This window comes from Bos javanicus, chromosome 23 (genome assembly GCF_032452875.1).
Source record: "Bos javanicus breed banteng chromosome 23, ARS-OSU_banteng_1.0, whole genome shotgun sequence".
Taxonomy (NCBI): domain Eukaryota; kingdom Metazoa; phylum Chordata; class Mammalia; order Artiodactyla; family Bovidae; genus Bos; species Bos javanicus.
In genome coordinates, this window is record NC_083890.1 from 13,496,474 (window position 1) to 13,513,555 (window position 17,082).

General features: G+C 42.5%; 1 protein-coding gene across 5 annotated transcripts in view; it reads right to left on the reverse strand.

Annotated features, from left to right (window-relative positions):
* Positions 1 to 17,082, reverse strand: part of KIF6 (kinesin family member 6) — a 422,151-nt gene that overhangs the window by 245,689 nt on the left and 159,380 nt on the right. For all 5 annotated transcript variants that reach the window (XM_061398076.1, XM_061398073.1, XM_061398075.1 and 2 more), the window contains exons 8-9: positions 5,590 to 5,733; positions 4,576 to 4,662 (exon numbers count right to left, since the gene is read on the reverse strand). In XM_061398076.1, coding sequence (XP_061254060.1) covers positions 4,576 to 4,662; positions 5,590 to 5,733 — 231 coding nt within the window. The remainder of the gene's footprint in view (positions 1 to 4,575; positions 4,663 to 5,589; positions 5,734 to 17,082) is intronic.

Genomic DNA, 17,082 nt, shown 5'->3' on the forward strand with positions numbered 1-17,082 from the left:
GCTTGTACTTCCTCAAGCCCAGCATTTCTTATGATGTACTCTGCATAGAAGTTAAAAAAGCAGGGTGACAATATACAGCCTTGACGTACTCCTTTCCTATTTGGAACCAGTCTGTTGTTTCATGTCCAGTTCTAACTGTTGCTTCCTGACCTGCATACAGGTTTCTCAGGAGGCAGGTCAGGTGGTCTGGTATTCCCATCTCTTTTAGAATTTTCCACAGTTGATTGTGATCCACACAGTCAAAGGCTTTGGCATAGTCAATAAAGCAGAAATAGATGTTTTTCTGGAACTCTCTTGCTTTTTTGATGATACAGCGGATGTTGGCAATTTGATCTCTGGTTCCTCTGCCTTTTCTAAAACCAGCTTGAACATCTGGAAGTTCACGATTCACGTGTTGCTGAAGCCTTAGCTTAAGAAATAAAACACTGCAGGCTCTTGGGAAGCCCTTACCCCTGTAGAGCTTTCCCTAAATGAATCTCCCACTACCACTACCCTAAATCTGGTGTTTATTTTTCCCATCCAGTTGTGTTCTGGGTGGTTTTGAGGACAATTTTTCAACTGTCACTTGTGTTTCAGAAAAGCTCTGTACATCAAATAAAGAACAGTAGTGTCAGTTTTTAGAAGCAATTATAAGAGATCAGGAAAAAACACTTGTCAATTACCAGATTATTCTGCTCCAGGAAGACCTCAACATTTGTTCAATTATCAGCTATTAGCTTTTGACTCCTGATTTCTCGTTTCATTAAATCTCTCACAGACCTACATCAAACACATGATAATGTTCATCTTTCTTCAAATTCCTCAAGTTCCTTCAAAGAAAAGTCTCTGCAGCCAAATTTGAAGGGAAAAACCTCAAATGTCTAATATGTTTATTTGTCTTTAGTTAGGAAGTAATTTTTGTCTTCAGGCTAATAAGCCCACTCCTGTCTTTCTCATTCTGCACAGTAATGTTACAGGGTGGCTGGCAGGGTCAGAACAGCAGAGGGATTCATCCTAGGCATTCAGTTCCACTTGTCTTAGGCCTTTGCACTGTGTCTCCTTTTTTCAGGGGGGTAGGGCGGTGCCCTGTGATGCTGGTATGTGAGCAGGGGCTGGCCTGGAAAAAGGGACGTTCCTCACTCATTGGTTTCTCCAGAAGAGAATTCCATCAGGTGAGTTCAGGCTCCCGGAGGCAAGAAGGACAAAATGGTCAGTCCTACTATTCTTCTCTCCTCCTTTTCCTCTACGCTTTGATGGAATGATTTCAGAGAAGGAAGGGCAAACGCTCAAGAGGAAGTAATAATATGGGTAATGGATGAATTCAAGATTTTCATTTTTTGGAATTTGAGAAATTTGTAAATTAAGCACCACTGAAAAGATTTCAGATGTTTTTCTTTTTTAAAAAGTAATGTATACTACCAAACTTTTGCACTCAGGCTTCTCTATGGTGGTCCAACTCTCACATCCATATATGACTACTGGAAAAACCATAGCTTTGAAAATATGGACTTTTGTCAGCAAAGTAATGTCTCTGCTTTTTAAGACGCTGTCAAGGCTTGTCTAGGCTTTTGAACTGTGGTGTTGGAGAAGACTCTTGAGAGTCCCTTGGACTGCAAGGAGATCCAACCAATCCATCCTAAAGGAAATCAGTCCTCCTGAATATTAATTGGACGGACTGATGCTGAAGCTGAAACTCCAATAATTTGGCCACCTGATGCGAAGAGCCCATTCATTAGAAAAGACCCTGATGCTGGGAAAGATTGATGGCAGGAGAAGAAGGGGACGACAGAGGATGAGATGGTTGGGTGGCATCACCGACTCAACTGACATGAGTTTGAGTAAACTCCGGGAGTTGGTGATGGACAGGGAGGCCTGGCGTGCTGCAGTCCATGGGGTCGCAAGGAGTCGGACATGACTGAGTTACTGAACTGATCTGAACTGAGGCTTGTCATAGCTTTTCTTCCAAGGACCAAGCATCTTTTAATTTCATGGCTGCAGTCACCATCTGCAGAGATTTTGGAGCCCAAGAATATAAAGTCTGTCACTGTTTCCATTGTTTTCTCATCTATTTGCCATGAAGTGATGGGACCGGATGCCATGATCTTCGCTTTTTGAATGTTGAGATTTAAGCCAGCTTTTTCACTCTCCTCTTTCACTTTCATCAAGAGGCTCTTTAGTTCCTCTTCGCTTTATACCTTAAGGGTGGTATCATCTGCATATCTGAGGTTATTGATATTTCTCCCGGCAATCTTGATTCCAGCTTCTGATTCATTTAGCCCTGTATTTTGCATGATGTACTCTGCATATAAGTTAAATAAGCAGGGTGACAATATACAGACTTGACGTACTTCTTTTCCTATTTGGAACCAGTCCGTTGTTCCATGTCTGGTTCTAACTGTTGCTTTTTGACCTCCATACAGGTTTCTCAGGAGGCAGGTAAGGTGGTCTGGTATTCCCATCTCTTGAAGAATTTTTCAGTTTGAGCTTTCCAGTTAAAGACTTCAGTATAGTCAATGAAGCAGAAGTAGATGTTTTTCTGGAATTCTCTTATTTTTTCTGTGACTCAATGGATGTTGGTAATTTGATCTCTGGTTCCTCTACCTTTTCCAAATCCAACTTGAATATCTGGAAGTTCTTGGTTCACATACTGTTGAAGCCTAGCTTGGAGGATTCTGAGCATTACTTTGCTAGCACATGAAATGAGTGAAATTTGCTGTAGTTTGAACATTCTTTGGCACTGTGCTTCTTTGGGATTGGAATGAAAACTGAGCTTTTCCAGTCCTGTGGCCACTGCTGAGTTTTCCAAATTTGCTGGCATATTGAGTGCAGCACTTTCACAGCATCATCTTTCAGGATTTGAAATAGCTCATCTGGAATTCCATCACCTCCACTACCTTTGTTTGTAGTGATGCTTCCTAAGGCCCACTTGACTTCACACTCTAAGATGTCTGACTCTAGGTGAGTGATTATACCATTGTGATTATCTGAGTCATTAAGATCTTTTTTGTGTAGTTCTGTGTATTCTTGCCACCTCTTCTTAATATCTTCTGCTTCTGTTAAGTCTACACTGTTTCTGTCTTCTGTGCCCATCTTTCCATAAAGAAGGCTGAGCACTGAAGAATTGATGCTTTTGAACTGTGGTGCTGGGAAAGATTCTTGAGAATCCCTTGGACTGCAAGGAGATCCAACCAGTCCATCCTAAAGCAAATCAGTCCTGAATATTCACTGGACAGATTGATGCTTAAGCTGAAACTCCAATACTTTGGCCACCTGATGTGAACAGCCGACTCATTAGAAAAGACCCGGAAGCTGGGAAAGATTGAAGGCAGGAGGAGAAGGGGATGACAGAGGACAAGATGGTTGGATGGCATCACTGACTCAATGGACAAGAGTTTGAGCAAACTCCAGAAGATGGTGAAGGACAGGGAAGCCTGGCTTGCTCCAGTCCATGGGTTCGCAATGAGTTGGACATGACTGAGCAACTAAACAACAACCAAGCTTACCCTAGTTTATTTTCTAGAGAAATCTTTTTTTTTTTTTTTAAAGGGAGTGATTTAAAAAGTAGTATAATCTTAATTTTGGAGTGTTACAAAATTGAGATACTGTATTTCAACATTTTCCATGTTGGTACAAATTAATTCCTTGTTTTATTTTATTTGCAGAAGACTAACAAAAGAAATAAAACATATCTGCATTTATAATGAGTAGCTGAATCAGGTAACTTACAAATATCTTTCCTTAAATAAAGTACTTTGATAAAGAAGAATGAACTGTTATAAACATAGAGGCTTGGCCATTTTTTCCATGGATCCAACCAACTACTAACTTTTTAAAATCTCTAGAATAAGTAACAGAACAATTATGCAGAATACTATTCTATTTAATAACCACTGAAAGGCTAGGACCTTTCTAGAAATAGACTTGTGTATGATTTCACGTCCGTTCTCAGGACTCTCAGTGCATCTGACAGGGGGCTGTAGATAAGAGCACAGGCCCTGGGCTCACACTGCCTGTGTCTGAGTCCTGTTCTGTGACCTATTAGCAATGCAACTCAGATCAAATCACTAAATGTTCCCGTGCCCCCCTTTTGTCACCTATAAGGTAGAGGAAAGTGAAAGTGAAAGTCGCTCAGTCATGTCCAACTCTTTGCAACCCCATGGACTATACAGTCCATGGAATTCTCCAGGCCAGAATACTAGAGTGGTAGCCTTTCCCTTCTTTAGGGGATCTTCCCGACACAGGGATCAAACCCAGGTCTCCCACAGTGGGGGTGAATTCTTTACCAGCTAAGCCACCAGGGGAGCCCAAGAATACTGGGGTGGGTAGCCTATTCCTTTTCCAGCAGATCTTCCCGACCCAGGAATTGAACCGGGGTCTTCTGCATTGCAGGTGGATTCTTTACCAACTGAGATACCAGGGCAGCTCAAGGCAGAGGAAGAGATGGCATCTACTCAGGAGGCTGTCATGAGAATTAAATGATTTTATACGTTTCCAGTATTTAGAACATTGCCTGGTTATGGGAAGTGAGTGCCCCCAGGCTTTAGCTAAGCTTTTACATACTTTGATTTTTTTTTAACATAGTTAAAAGTTGCTTACCAATTTGGGATCGATTTCTTCATTAAGAACGGCTTCGTTCTTTATGAGTGCCACTCGTTGTGCAAATCTGCAGGTAGATATAGACTCCTGAGAAAGCAAGATTATGTCCTTCAAGTGTTATTGCAAATAGAGAGAAAACAACTTCTGCTCACAGGAAAAATGCATACAACAGTTCATAAAACACAATGAGGAAACAGGCTTCCAAATTAGGAAGCTTTGCCCCAGAAATTTATTTTTCATTAAAGTTTTGTTTGAGCTTAATAAAATGACCAATGCCCAAAGTGTGGAAGATCTGAGGTTCTAAGTGACAATTGGCATATGATTTTCTACTTTTCTGTCAAACCAGAACCACACAATACAAAGCAGAATCATAGCAGGTACCACCATCCATAAGCATCAAAGGGTACAAAATAAATACCTGTAACGGGCCCCAAAGACAGGCTTTCCACAGTATCTCACAATGCACTTGGGACTGGGCCTTGTTTGGGGAGACACCTGGGTGCTTTCCATTTTCCTCTCTTAGAGAAAGTCTGAATCCCATCCATTAAACTGAAATTCTGTAAAACACCAGCTGGCTCTAAAGCTACCTGGGACATTTGGCAGCCAGCCTCTACCAAGGCATCCTGGCGTTGGGCTCAGGGACACATCTAGGCTCACATCTTGGTGATGTCTCCAAGGCATCTAAGCAACCAGGAGAAGAGTGGGTCAGGAGAAGCTGATGGGTCTCCTCTCCCAGGTCTCCAGCCAAGGCAAATAACCCATAAGCAGGTCTTCCAAAACATGTATATGAAGTTTTCTGCAAACCATCCCATGCTAGGTGAACTCAGTTCTGAAAAGGGGGAATTTCAGAGCTGGCACATAACCCAAGGCTCTGAACTCTGCCGGCCTCTTTACCTCTGATGGCACACCCCAGCCCAGCTGAAAAGATGGAGACCCACCCAGGACCATCAACTCCATCTCACAGACTAGCACAAACACTCAGACTAAGATCTCTGGAAAGAAGAACCAACGTACATCTATATTCCTTTTCTCTAAAGAGAGCGTGGCGATCATGGTCGTCATGCAGTTCCCTCCCAGGCTGTCTCTCAGGACGCTGGTCATCATGGAGTTCCGATACGGAATGTGTGAGCGGTGCTTTTCTGAGAGGGCGATGATAACCTGTGGGGAAGGAGAGAAACAGCAGCGTTAACTTAGCAGAAAATGCGCAGCTGACAAAAAACTGATACAAAATGCAGTGACCCCCAAACTGGGCTCAGGATAATCTTAACAATAGTCAGTACAGTCATGGTGAAGAGGAAATGAAGCAAACAGAGCAAGACCTGTCCAAGACAAAGCCTGGAATTGCTGGACAGATGATATAGCTTGTACAGAATTGTATATATTATTATCGTCTTTTTCAGTCACTGGGAAATTTATATTAAAAACTCAAGGGTAAATCATGCCAGATTTTAAAAATTCAACCAAAACTGGTCTGAATGCCTCTTCGTCAAGGTAAGAGAGACAGAACACTGAATCAGAACCACAAGAGGAAACAGACCCCAAATTCTGGCATCAGATTGTCCAGGTTCAGATTCCAGCCTTCCAAGGCATGTCATTCAACACTTCGGCTTCAATCTCCTCATCTGCCAAACATGGAAAAGACAGTACTCACCCTGTGAGTAGTTGGGATGATTAGAAGAGTTCAAATGCACAAATTACTTGGAGTAGAACTAGCCCATAATAAATGCTGTATGCGTGTTTCCTTTCACTGTTAAGTGATGGGCAAGAGGACCTTGATTGAGCTAGAACCTGCTCATCTTGCTCCTCAGGAGTGTCTTCGGTACTTAACAGGAAGGTAGTAGATGAACGTTTGGGAGATGGATGAAGAGATGGTGTGGGCTGTCCCCAAGGGAAGCCACCAGGGTTTCAGGGGTTTCTGGGGAAGATGAATCCAGTGCCAGGATGCCCACTGCAAAGCACCAGGAATAAATCACCCACAGATGTGACATGTGATTTCAGGGGAATCACCGGGTCCTGGCTTCTGAGAATTCTGCCAACACCTGCCAATGCTCTAGTCTTCCCTCTTCCCTGGTGTGTAATTTTCATCACCAGAACTTTCTCTATTCCTTTAGTTACAAAGTAAGATGGGAGCATTGCTTTTAAAGGATGCTTTTAGCAAAATCATGTAATGATACCACTTGTCCTCCTTTAAACGAATGACCACAGGTTTTACCAGGAATCAGAAATCCCGTGAGATTTTCTCAAAAACCACTTTTCCGCTCTGAGAAATGGACCCTCCCACCTTATCCTTTTGTTCCAAACATCTACCCAGCTTCTTCTCCCTGCCTTTGATCTGAGCTGATGGCTACACACCCTTCTTCTAGGTGTAAGCAGCCTGTATGCCCCACCCCTAAATCCCCCTCACATCCCACCCTTCTTGCTGTTACTGCCTGGCCCTTGCCCAAGTCCAGCCCTCTGTCCCCTCCCTGTTCTCCTCTCACCTATTCTGCTCCTAAAATTAACCCCTTTCTTTGCATTAATTTCTCTCTCTCTCACCTGGATCACACCCATCCTGCAAGCCACAACAGTCCTAGACTAAGATGGATCTTGCCAAGGTCACCAGTGACCCCAGTGAATGAAGAGCACTGACCACTATGTTACTAGACCTCTGGTTTGAGGAAGGCATCAACATGGGTATTCACTGCCTCTTTCAGGAAACTTTATTCATGTGGTAATCAGGCTATCACACTTTTCTGGGTTTTATTTTTCTTTAAAAACTAGTTAATGAATGTTTCTTTATCTTCTTTCCAAATGCTTCTTTATCTTCACCTCAATGTATTGAAGTGCTCCAAGGCTCCAGTCCTGGGTCCTCATTTCTTTATTATCTATAGTCCCTCCCTGTGTAATCTCATCCAATCCCTTGGTTTTAAATATTAGGTTGGCCAGAAAGTTCATTCAGGTTTTTCCATAACATGCAATGGAAAAACCTGAATGAACTTTTTGGCCAACTCAATATAACCATGTCCTGATGTCTCCCCAGCTTACAGCATCAGCCACTGCCCCTTCCCTGAGCTACTATCCTTGTGGCAACTCTGTATCTCCACCTGGATGTCTGTTCCTGACTTCCTCTCTCCTTTACTGCCAGTCTCATTCTTTCTCAGATTTTACCCATCATTATTAGTGGCCCCACCATCCACCTATGGCACAGTCCAAAACTCTAGGCATCATTCTTGAATCCCCCAATTCCAACATCCAATTTCTGTTAGGTTTACCTGCAAGATACACCCAGGATTGGGCCACTTTCCCCACCTCTTTTGCCACTATGACAGTTCAGGCCACCATTGTCCCTTCCTTGGACAACTGCTCCAGGGTCTGAACCAGTCTCCTTGCTTCTCCTTGTGCCCCCTGTGGTCTCCTCTCTGCAGAGCAGTCAGAGGCATCTTCATAAAATGTAAGTTACATCTGGTCGCTGTCCTGCTTACAGCCTCCCATGTACTTGGTATGGTGACCCAAGCCCTGTCTGCAAGTTCCTGTCACCCGTCTGACCTCCTCTCCCGTGGTGCTTGCACGGACCACACTGGCGTTGCTCTTGCTGTACCAGGCCAAATGTCTCAGCCTTCGAACTTGTTTCTTTTAACCCGAGATGCTCTTGCCCCAGACTTTCTTACATCTTCCTGCTTCTTACCAGTCAAGTCTTTGCTCAAGTTTTATTTCCTCACCAGGGTTTCCCCTGCACTTTCTATCAAAAGTAACACTCCAATATCCAGGTTCTTAGTCTATGCTATTTTTCCTCAAGTAGTTTTATTCATTTATTATTTGGTCAAACAAGTAAATTTTATTCATTTAATTGTTTGTTATCTGCTTCCCTGCTAGACTTTCTGCTCCACAAGGCAGAAATAAAACACTTGGTTTCTCTTGTCCATGGCTCCATCCCCACTGCCAAGAGCAGTGACAGTAAACAGCAGTGTGGCAGAAACTAAGCTGTCTTCTTCAGCTCTCATGACAGCCCCCGATCTAGTCCTGCTTCCTGCTGCTGCTAAGTCACTTCAGTCGTGTCTGACTCTGTGCGACCCCATAGACAGAAGCCCATCAGGCTTCCCAGTCCCTGGGATTCTCCAGGCAAGAATACTGGAGTGGGTTGCCATTGCCTTCTCCAATGCATGAAAGTGAAAAGTGAAAGTGAAGTCGCTCAGTCGAGTCCTACTCTCAGCGACCCCATGGACTGCAGCCTAACAGGCTCCTCCATCCATGGGATTTTCCAGGCAAAAGTACTGGAGTGGGGTGCCATTGCCTTCTCCGGTCCTGCTTCCTACAAAATGTCATTTCCTAGTCTCTCCTACAGCTCACAGTTTGCATGAGACCTACCTCCATCAAGCAGACACCCCTGCGTGGGATTTGGGGGTGAGTAAATGGGAGTGGTCCCCTTCATGGATCACAGTCTTGTTGTGGAAAGGGGCTTGCATAACTCAGTGAAGCTATGAGCCATGCCGTGCAGAGTCACCCAAGACAGAGAGGTCATAGTGAACAGTTCTGACACAATGTGGTCCACTGGAGGAGGGAATGGCAAACCACTCCAGGACTCTTGTCACAAGAACCCCATGAGCAGTATGAAAAGGCAAAAAGACGTGAAACTGGAAGATGAGTCTGCAGTCAGAAGATGTCCAATATGCGCCTGGGGAAGAGTGGAGGGCAATCACTAATAGCTCCAGAAAGAATGAAGCAGCTGGGCCAAAGCGGAAATGACGCTCAGTTGTGGATGTGTCTGGTGGTGACTGTAAAGTCCAGTGCTGTAAAGAACAATACTGCATAGGAATCTGGAGTGTTAGGTCCATGATTCAAAGTAAATTGGACATGGTCAAGCAGGAGATGCCAAGATTGGATATCAACATCTTAGGAATCAGTGAACTCAAATGGATGGGAGTGGGTGAATTTAATTCAGATGACCATTATATTTACTACTGTGGGCAAGAATCCCTTAGAAGAAATGGAGTAGCCCTCATAATCAACAGAAGAGTCTGACCTCAAAAAACAACAGGAAGATCCCAGTTTATTTTCAAAGCAAACCATGTAACATCACAGCAACCCAAGTCTATGCCCCAACCACTGATGCCCTAGAAGCTGAAGTTGACCAGTTCTATGAAGATCTACAAGATCTTCTAGAACTAATACCAAAAAAAAAGATGTTCTTTTTATCATAGGGGATTGGAATGCAAAAATAGGAAGTTGAGAAATACCAGCATAACAGGCAAGTTTGGCCTTAGAATACAAAATAAAGCAGGGCAAGGGAAAACAGTTTTATCAAGAGAACATGCTGGTCATAGCAAACACACTTTTCCAGCAACCCAAGAGACAACTGTACACATAGACATCAACAGATGGTCAATAATGAAATCAGATTGATGGTGTTCTTTGAAGCTGAAGATGAAAAAGCTCTATACAGTCAGCAAAAACAAAACCTGGAGCTGACTATGGCTGAGATCATCAGCTCTTTTCTGCAAAATTCAGGTTTAATTTGAAGAAAGTAGGGAAAAATCACTAGGCCAGGTGACAAACAGATTCAAGGGATTATATTTGGTAGGGAGAGTGCTTAAAGAACTACGCACAGAGGTTCGTAACATAGTACAGAATGACTAAAACCACCCCCAAGAAAAAGAAATGCAAGAAAGCAAAGTGGTGGTCTGAGGAGGCTTTACAAATAGCTGAGAAAAGAAGAGAAGTGACAGGCAAGGGAGAAAAAAAAGATACACCCATCACAACACAGAGTTTTGGAGAACAGCAAGGAGAGATAATAAGAGAAATTTGGAAAACTCAGCAATGGCCACAGGACTGGAAAAGGCCAGTTTTCATTCCAGTCCCAAAGAAGGGCAATGCCACAGAATGTTCAAACTACCATACAATTGTGCTCATTTCTCATGCTAGTAAGGGTATGCTCCAAAATCGTTCAAGCTAGGTTTCAGCAGTTTGTGAACCAAGAACTTCCAGATGTACACACTGGGTTTAGAAAGTGCAGAGGAACCAGAGATTAAGTTGCCAACATCCATTGGCGTAGAGAAAGCAAAGGAATTCCAGAAAAACATCTACTTCTGCTTCATTCATTATGCAAAAGCTTAGTGAATCTGCTGTATGGATCACAATGAACTGTGGAAAATTCTTAAAGAATTGGGAATACCAGACCACCTTACCTGTCTCCTGAGAAATCTGTGTGTGGGTCAAGAAGCAACAGCTAGAACCTTACATGGGACAACTCACTGGTTCAAAATTGGAAAAGGAGTACGACAAAGCTGTATATTGTCACCCTGCTTATTTAACTTATATGCAGAGTACATCATGCAAAATGCCAGGCTTGATGAATCACAAGCTGGAATCAAGATTGCAAGGAGAAAGATCAACCTAAGATATGCAAATAATACCCCTCTAATGACAGAAAGTGAAGAGGAACTATTTCTTGAGGAGAGTGAAAAACCTGGTTTAAAATTCAACATTCAGAAAACTAAGATCATGGCATCTGATCCTAACTTCAAGGCAAATAGAAGAGGAAAAAGTGGAAGCAGTGACAGATTTTATTTTCTTGGGCTCCAAAATCACTGTGGATTGTGACTGCAGCCATGGAATTAAGGTTGCTTGCTCCTTGGAAGGAAAGTTATGACAAGCCTATACAGCATATTAAAAAGCAGAGACATCATTTTGCTGACAAAGATCCATATAGTCAAAGCTATGGTTTTCCCAGTAGTCATCTATGGATGCGCTGGACCACAAAGCAGTCTGGGTGCTGAAGAATTGATGCTTTTGAACTGTGGTGCTGGAGAAGACTCTTGAGAGTCCCTTGAAATGCAAGGAGATCAAACCAGTCAATCCTAAAGGAAATCAAGCCCAAATATTTATTGGAAGGACTGTTACTAAAGCTCCAGTCCCAATACTTTGGTCACTTGATGCAAAAGAGCTGACTCATTGGAAAAGACCCTGGGATGCTGGGAAAGATTGAAGGCAAAAGGAGAACGGGGTGGCAGAGGATGAGATGGTTAGATGGCATCACTGACTCAATGGACATGAATAAGAGCTAACTCTGGGAGATACTGGAGGACAGAGGAGCCTGGTGTGCTACAGAGTCAGACATGACTTAGTGACAGAACAACAACAGATGAGATTGGAGGCCATAAGTAAGAAGACCATTTTGCAGGAGATTAGTGTGGCAGTGGCATCTGGTTCTTTCGAGGCAGCTACAGAGAAGGTTCTGAAAACTAGGACCTAATGTCCTACATATGCAGTGGTGATAACAGCAGTGTTTAACAGAGCCATTCAGAGCTCTGCTTAGAAGTCTCTCTCAGTTGCTCTGCTCCTAGCTGGGTCATACCCCAGCCCAGTTTTCTAATTTTTCTCGAGATTCTTTATGTTTCATAAACTCTCTGCCACTTAAATTAGCTAGAGTGAATTTCCCAGTTTGCAACTAAGAAATCTGAGTAATAGAACACAATCTCAATACTTTTCTGTTAAATGAATATGAATGAATGAATGAGTGGCTTAATTAGTTTTACCTAGGAAAACTGTCAGGGTCATTAGTAGTAGATGTGGGAAAACTAAGTGTCAGTGTAAGTGGAAGGAAAGTAAGGAATATGGTGGACTACAGTCTGACAGGCAAGGTGGTAGCATGGGGCGCTGAGTAGAGCTCTGGATCCTAAGAACCAGGGGACAAATACCTGAAACAGGCAAGGGTGACCCAAACACCAAATACAAGACCAAACAGGTGCTGGTCTGACAGATATGCAGAGAGGGTAGCATACTGTTTATGAATCATCAGTTCATAATGATTCATCATTACTGTTTATGAATCATCAATTAAATATCTAACAGTTTTCTAAGTACTTAGAGAACATAAAAAAGAAACAGTTATGTAACAAATTCAATAAATACTTTTAAAATGGTCCACATTAAGGCAAATCTTATAAAAAAAAATGAAACCTTTAAAAAAATAAAGAGCTCAGATGTCCATGGAAGATTATCCCCCGAGAAAATCGACAGTTACAACTAGCATGGCACAGTGAGCTTTCTCTCCTGAATGCAGCAAATCCAGTGGAAGCCAAGTGGAAAGAGACACTGAAAAAGTCCCACTCATGTTGGCTAACTGGCAGGGGTGACCCAGATTCTGATTTCTGTGCAAGTGCAGAGCAAACACTCTCTGTTTTCAGTGGTTTCGCACTTGATGTTTGGCCTGACAGAGACCCAGGGTCACCCGAGGAGTGCTTGGTGAAGCTTCTGGTTGGAACAAGTATGCACGGCTCCTTCCTTTTTCTCCTAGGGCTCGATTTCTAGGGCCAAGATGTACCCTGTTATTGTGGCTTAAAATGTTTTCGAGGAGACTTTTTGGAAAAAGTACTACATACACAAGGAAAACTCCAAAACCAACAGTACTCGGGCACGCAGAAATTTACTTACTTCTGAGCATAATGAGGTACATTCAACTCAGAACGGCTGTGCCCTGCGAGCAGGTGTAAGGTCTTTCAGTATTGTCCAGGGAGCAGTTACAATCACATGGATTTTCTATACCAAGTGTGGGTTAATTCATGTAAGAATGGTTACCAAACTGTCTTTTCCTAGTCCATCTCCATCTTATATATTGAAACTGAGACAGAAAGGATGTCATTCGTCACCAACCTCTACATGAGTTTCACGCTTTTCTCTTCCTGCACTTCGAGCACTTGTTTATAGGCCTGGCTCTTTCACTGAATGACATGGTAGCACAGACTATTTCTCAATCATAAGTCGATCCCCATTGCCTAACGTAACTTGTAGCACCCAGTGGACACTCAATCACCATTTTCTGAATGGATGGATGAAGCTGATTAAACTAAATTGTGTTATACTTCCAGTCTCATAGCCTCATAATTAAGTCCTTCATAAGGAAACTTTCTTTATAAAAGTCCTTGAATTCTGTTATTTCATCAACAGTATCTGCTCATTCTTTTTATTATTCTCATTCCCAGGTATTCCTTGGTAGCCTCTCACTTGTCTGTGTAAAATTCCAATATTTGTCTACTGTCCTCTTACATTCTCTATGGCAGCAGCTTCTAGGTTTACTCAACCCCACATACCCATGTGCATACTCTGCATTTTTCCATATTTATGCTCTTCTTTCCTCGTTTGCTGATCTGTTCCTTCTCTCCCTCTCTCCATTATTTTATGCCATGACCTCCATGAAGACACTTGTACATCAGAGTAAAGAGCTAATGGCTGCAGTGATGCAGCCGGTGTCTATGAAACGGATAAGTTACATTTGGAGAGCCAAAAGCCAACAACATGTGAATGTTACCAGGACCCTGGGTGAGTCAATCCCCTGGTGGGAGCTAAGGGCCGACAGGCTCCCGGTTCTCACTGTCCGACATGCCCTGACCCCACCTCCTGGCTGGGCTCACTCCAACTCATCCCTCAGATCTCCGCTTTGCATCAGCCCCAAGAGAACTTTCATCACTCTAAGTCCAGTCCCCCAGGACAAGCTCTTCTCGCCCCTTGGACTTGCTCTTCAGGCTCCCATCAGGATTACAGCCAGGTTTATTCTTATATTATATAAGTATCCTTATTTAGATTACTTATTCAAAGTGTGTCCCCCTCCACTGGACCGTGAGGACTTCAGGGCAAGGACCTTTTCCAATTTTGTTCAGTGCTGTGCTCCAGGACCTAGTGCAGTCCTCAGCACATTATTGCTCCATATAAATATCTGTTAAATAAACTAGCTACACAGAAAATCAAATGCCACCATGACTACTTACATGAGGCTGATGGTACAAGAATTTTGAAGTGAAGAAAGGTAGGGAGAGGAAGAGTTTTAATAACAAGTAACAGCTTGCAAAGATTGTATAGAATGAATGAAGAAAAAAGAAAGGATTAGGAGCAGAATGTTTTTCTTGAGTGATTATAATTAGTGAAAATTTTGGTTCAACTAGCAAATATAAATACAATTTCACATGAATGGAAAGATCTAATGGGAGTTAAAGGACAATGCTAACATCTGAAACAAGTAGGTATATTTTGAAAAAAAGCACTTTGAATGTAGTTTATTATGTTTTCATATCAGTGTTATATAAACATCCTGCAAAGTAACAAGATCTGTTAAGTAAAATTAGAATGTAATATATGAGCAAGAAGGAGTCCAGAAATGCTGACTATTGTCAGAAACACTATCTGAACAACACACAGGCCTTAATCTCGGGGCGCTGCATTACTGGAGTTCATTTACTCAGAGCCCTATTGTGTGTGCCTTGTTCACAGAGAGTTCCCTTAGGTTTCTCTCAAACTACTTTCTCAGCCAACTTGGCCATTAGAAAGCATTTAACATCAGGACAACATCATTCTCAAAAGGGTTCATTAGGCAGCTTTAAAAAAAAAAAAAGTATTTTTTCCCCAAATCTTTCAGTCTCCAACATTCATCAACAAATCATTCTGCCTTGCCAATGTTCTCTGTATTTCTCCACTCTAGCTTTTGATCATGTTTCTCTTTTTTTATTCTTGGAATTAGTTGCCATCTTTAACATTCAACTCACAGCGTTTATACTCACAGAGCTGAAAGGAACTTAAGAAATTTAATTCAATTCGCTCTTTTCAGAGAGAATTTTTTTTTTTTTCTGGAAGATTTATTTAGCAAAATTCAGATGAGCTTTCTTTGCCCTTGGAATAAAACTCAGAAATTAAAAATTGAGCATGCACTGGGATGGACTATAGTAAACCTGGAGTGCGGACAGGGAGGGAAGCTAGATAAACAGAACCAGTGCAGGGTCAGAATCACCACCAGATGAAGTCACCACAAGTGGAAAAGATACTGGTCGTCTCCACATTATGGCCTCACAGCTAATCTACCAGCCCGAAACAAATAGGCCATGGAGGGTGTTTCTTATATTCATACCCACTACTAATTTTACAATAAAAACAATAAGCAAAGGTTAAAAAAAAAAAAAAAAGCATAGGCTTTGGAGTCAAGCAATTCGAGGTTCAAATCCTTATCTCACCACTAGCTACATGATCTTTGGAAGGCCTAGGGAGGACATGAGTTATAAAAACTGTAAGATGGGGGGTAAAAACTAACAGTGCACAACTGTTCTGAGGTTTAAATGAAATGTTTATACAGAATTATAGTAGCTACCCCAATGTTGATAGCAGCATTATTCACAAGAGCCGAAAGGACAAAAGAAGTAATGTTCATCAACAAAATATGATATATTTATATCTACATTCCCCCTTCATGGATCATGGCCTTGTTGTGGTGAAGGGGCTTGGGCAACTCAATGAAGTTATGAGCCATGCCATGCAGGGCCACCCAAGACAGACAGGTCACAGTGGAGAGTTCTGACAAAATGTGGTCCACAGGAAGGAATGGCAACTCACTCCAGTATTCTTGCCTCAAAAGTCCCATGAACAGTATGAAAAGGCAAAAAGATATGACACCAGAAGATGAGCCCTAGGTTTGTATGCTACTGAGGAAGAGCAGAGAGATACCTCTAGAAAGAATGAAGCAGCTGGGGAAAAGTGGAAATGATGCTCTGTCATCCTGCTTATTTAACTTATATGCAGAGTACATTATGGGAAATGCTGGGCTAGATGAATCACAAGCTGGAATCAAGATTCCTGGGAGAAATATCAACAACCTCAGATATACAAATGATACCACTCTAATGGCAGAAAGTGAAGAGGATGTAAAGAGTCTCTTGATAAGCATGAAAGAGGAGAGTAAAAAAGCTGGCTTAAAACTCAACTTAGTTCAAAAACCTTAGACCATGACATCTATTTGCCATGAAATGGTCCCATGGTAACTGCACTTGCTCCTTGGAAGGAAAGCTATGAAAAACCTAGGCAGCATGTTAGAAAGCAGAGACATCACTTTGCCAACAAAAGTTTGTATAGTCAAAGCTATGGTTTATCCAGTAGTCATGTATGGATGTGAGAGTTAGACCATAAAGAAGGTTGAGTGTCAAAGAAGTGATGTTTTTGAACTGTGGTGTTGGAGAAGACTCTTGAGAGTCCTTTGGTCTACAAGGAGATCAAAGCAGTCAATCCTAAAGGAAATCAACTGTGAATATTCATTGGAAGGGCTGATGCTGAAGATGAAGTTCCAGAACTTTGGCTACCTGATGGGAAGAGCTGACTTATTGGAAAAGACCCTGATGCTGGGAAAGATTGAGGGTAGGAAGGGGGTGACAGAGGATGAGATGATTGGACAGCATCACTGACTCAATGAACATGAGTTTGAGCAAACTCTGGGATATACTGAAGGACAGGGAAGCCTGGCATGCCGCAGTCTATGGGGTTGCAGAGTCAGACATGATTTAGAGACTGAGCAACCACAATATCTACACTTCCACACTTTCAATGTAGAGGACGCAGATCAATCCCTGGTTGGGGAATTAAATCCCACATACCATGGAGCAACTAAGCCCGGGTGCCTCAACCACTGAAGCCAGAGTGCTCTGGAGCCTGTGCTGCAACTACCGAGCCTCTGGGCCACAACTAGAGAGTCCATGCATTTCAACGAAAGAGCCCACGTGA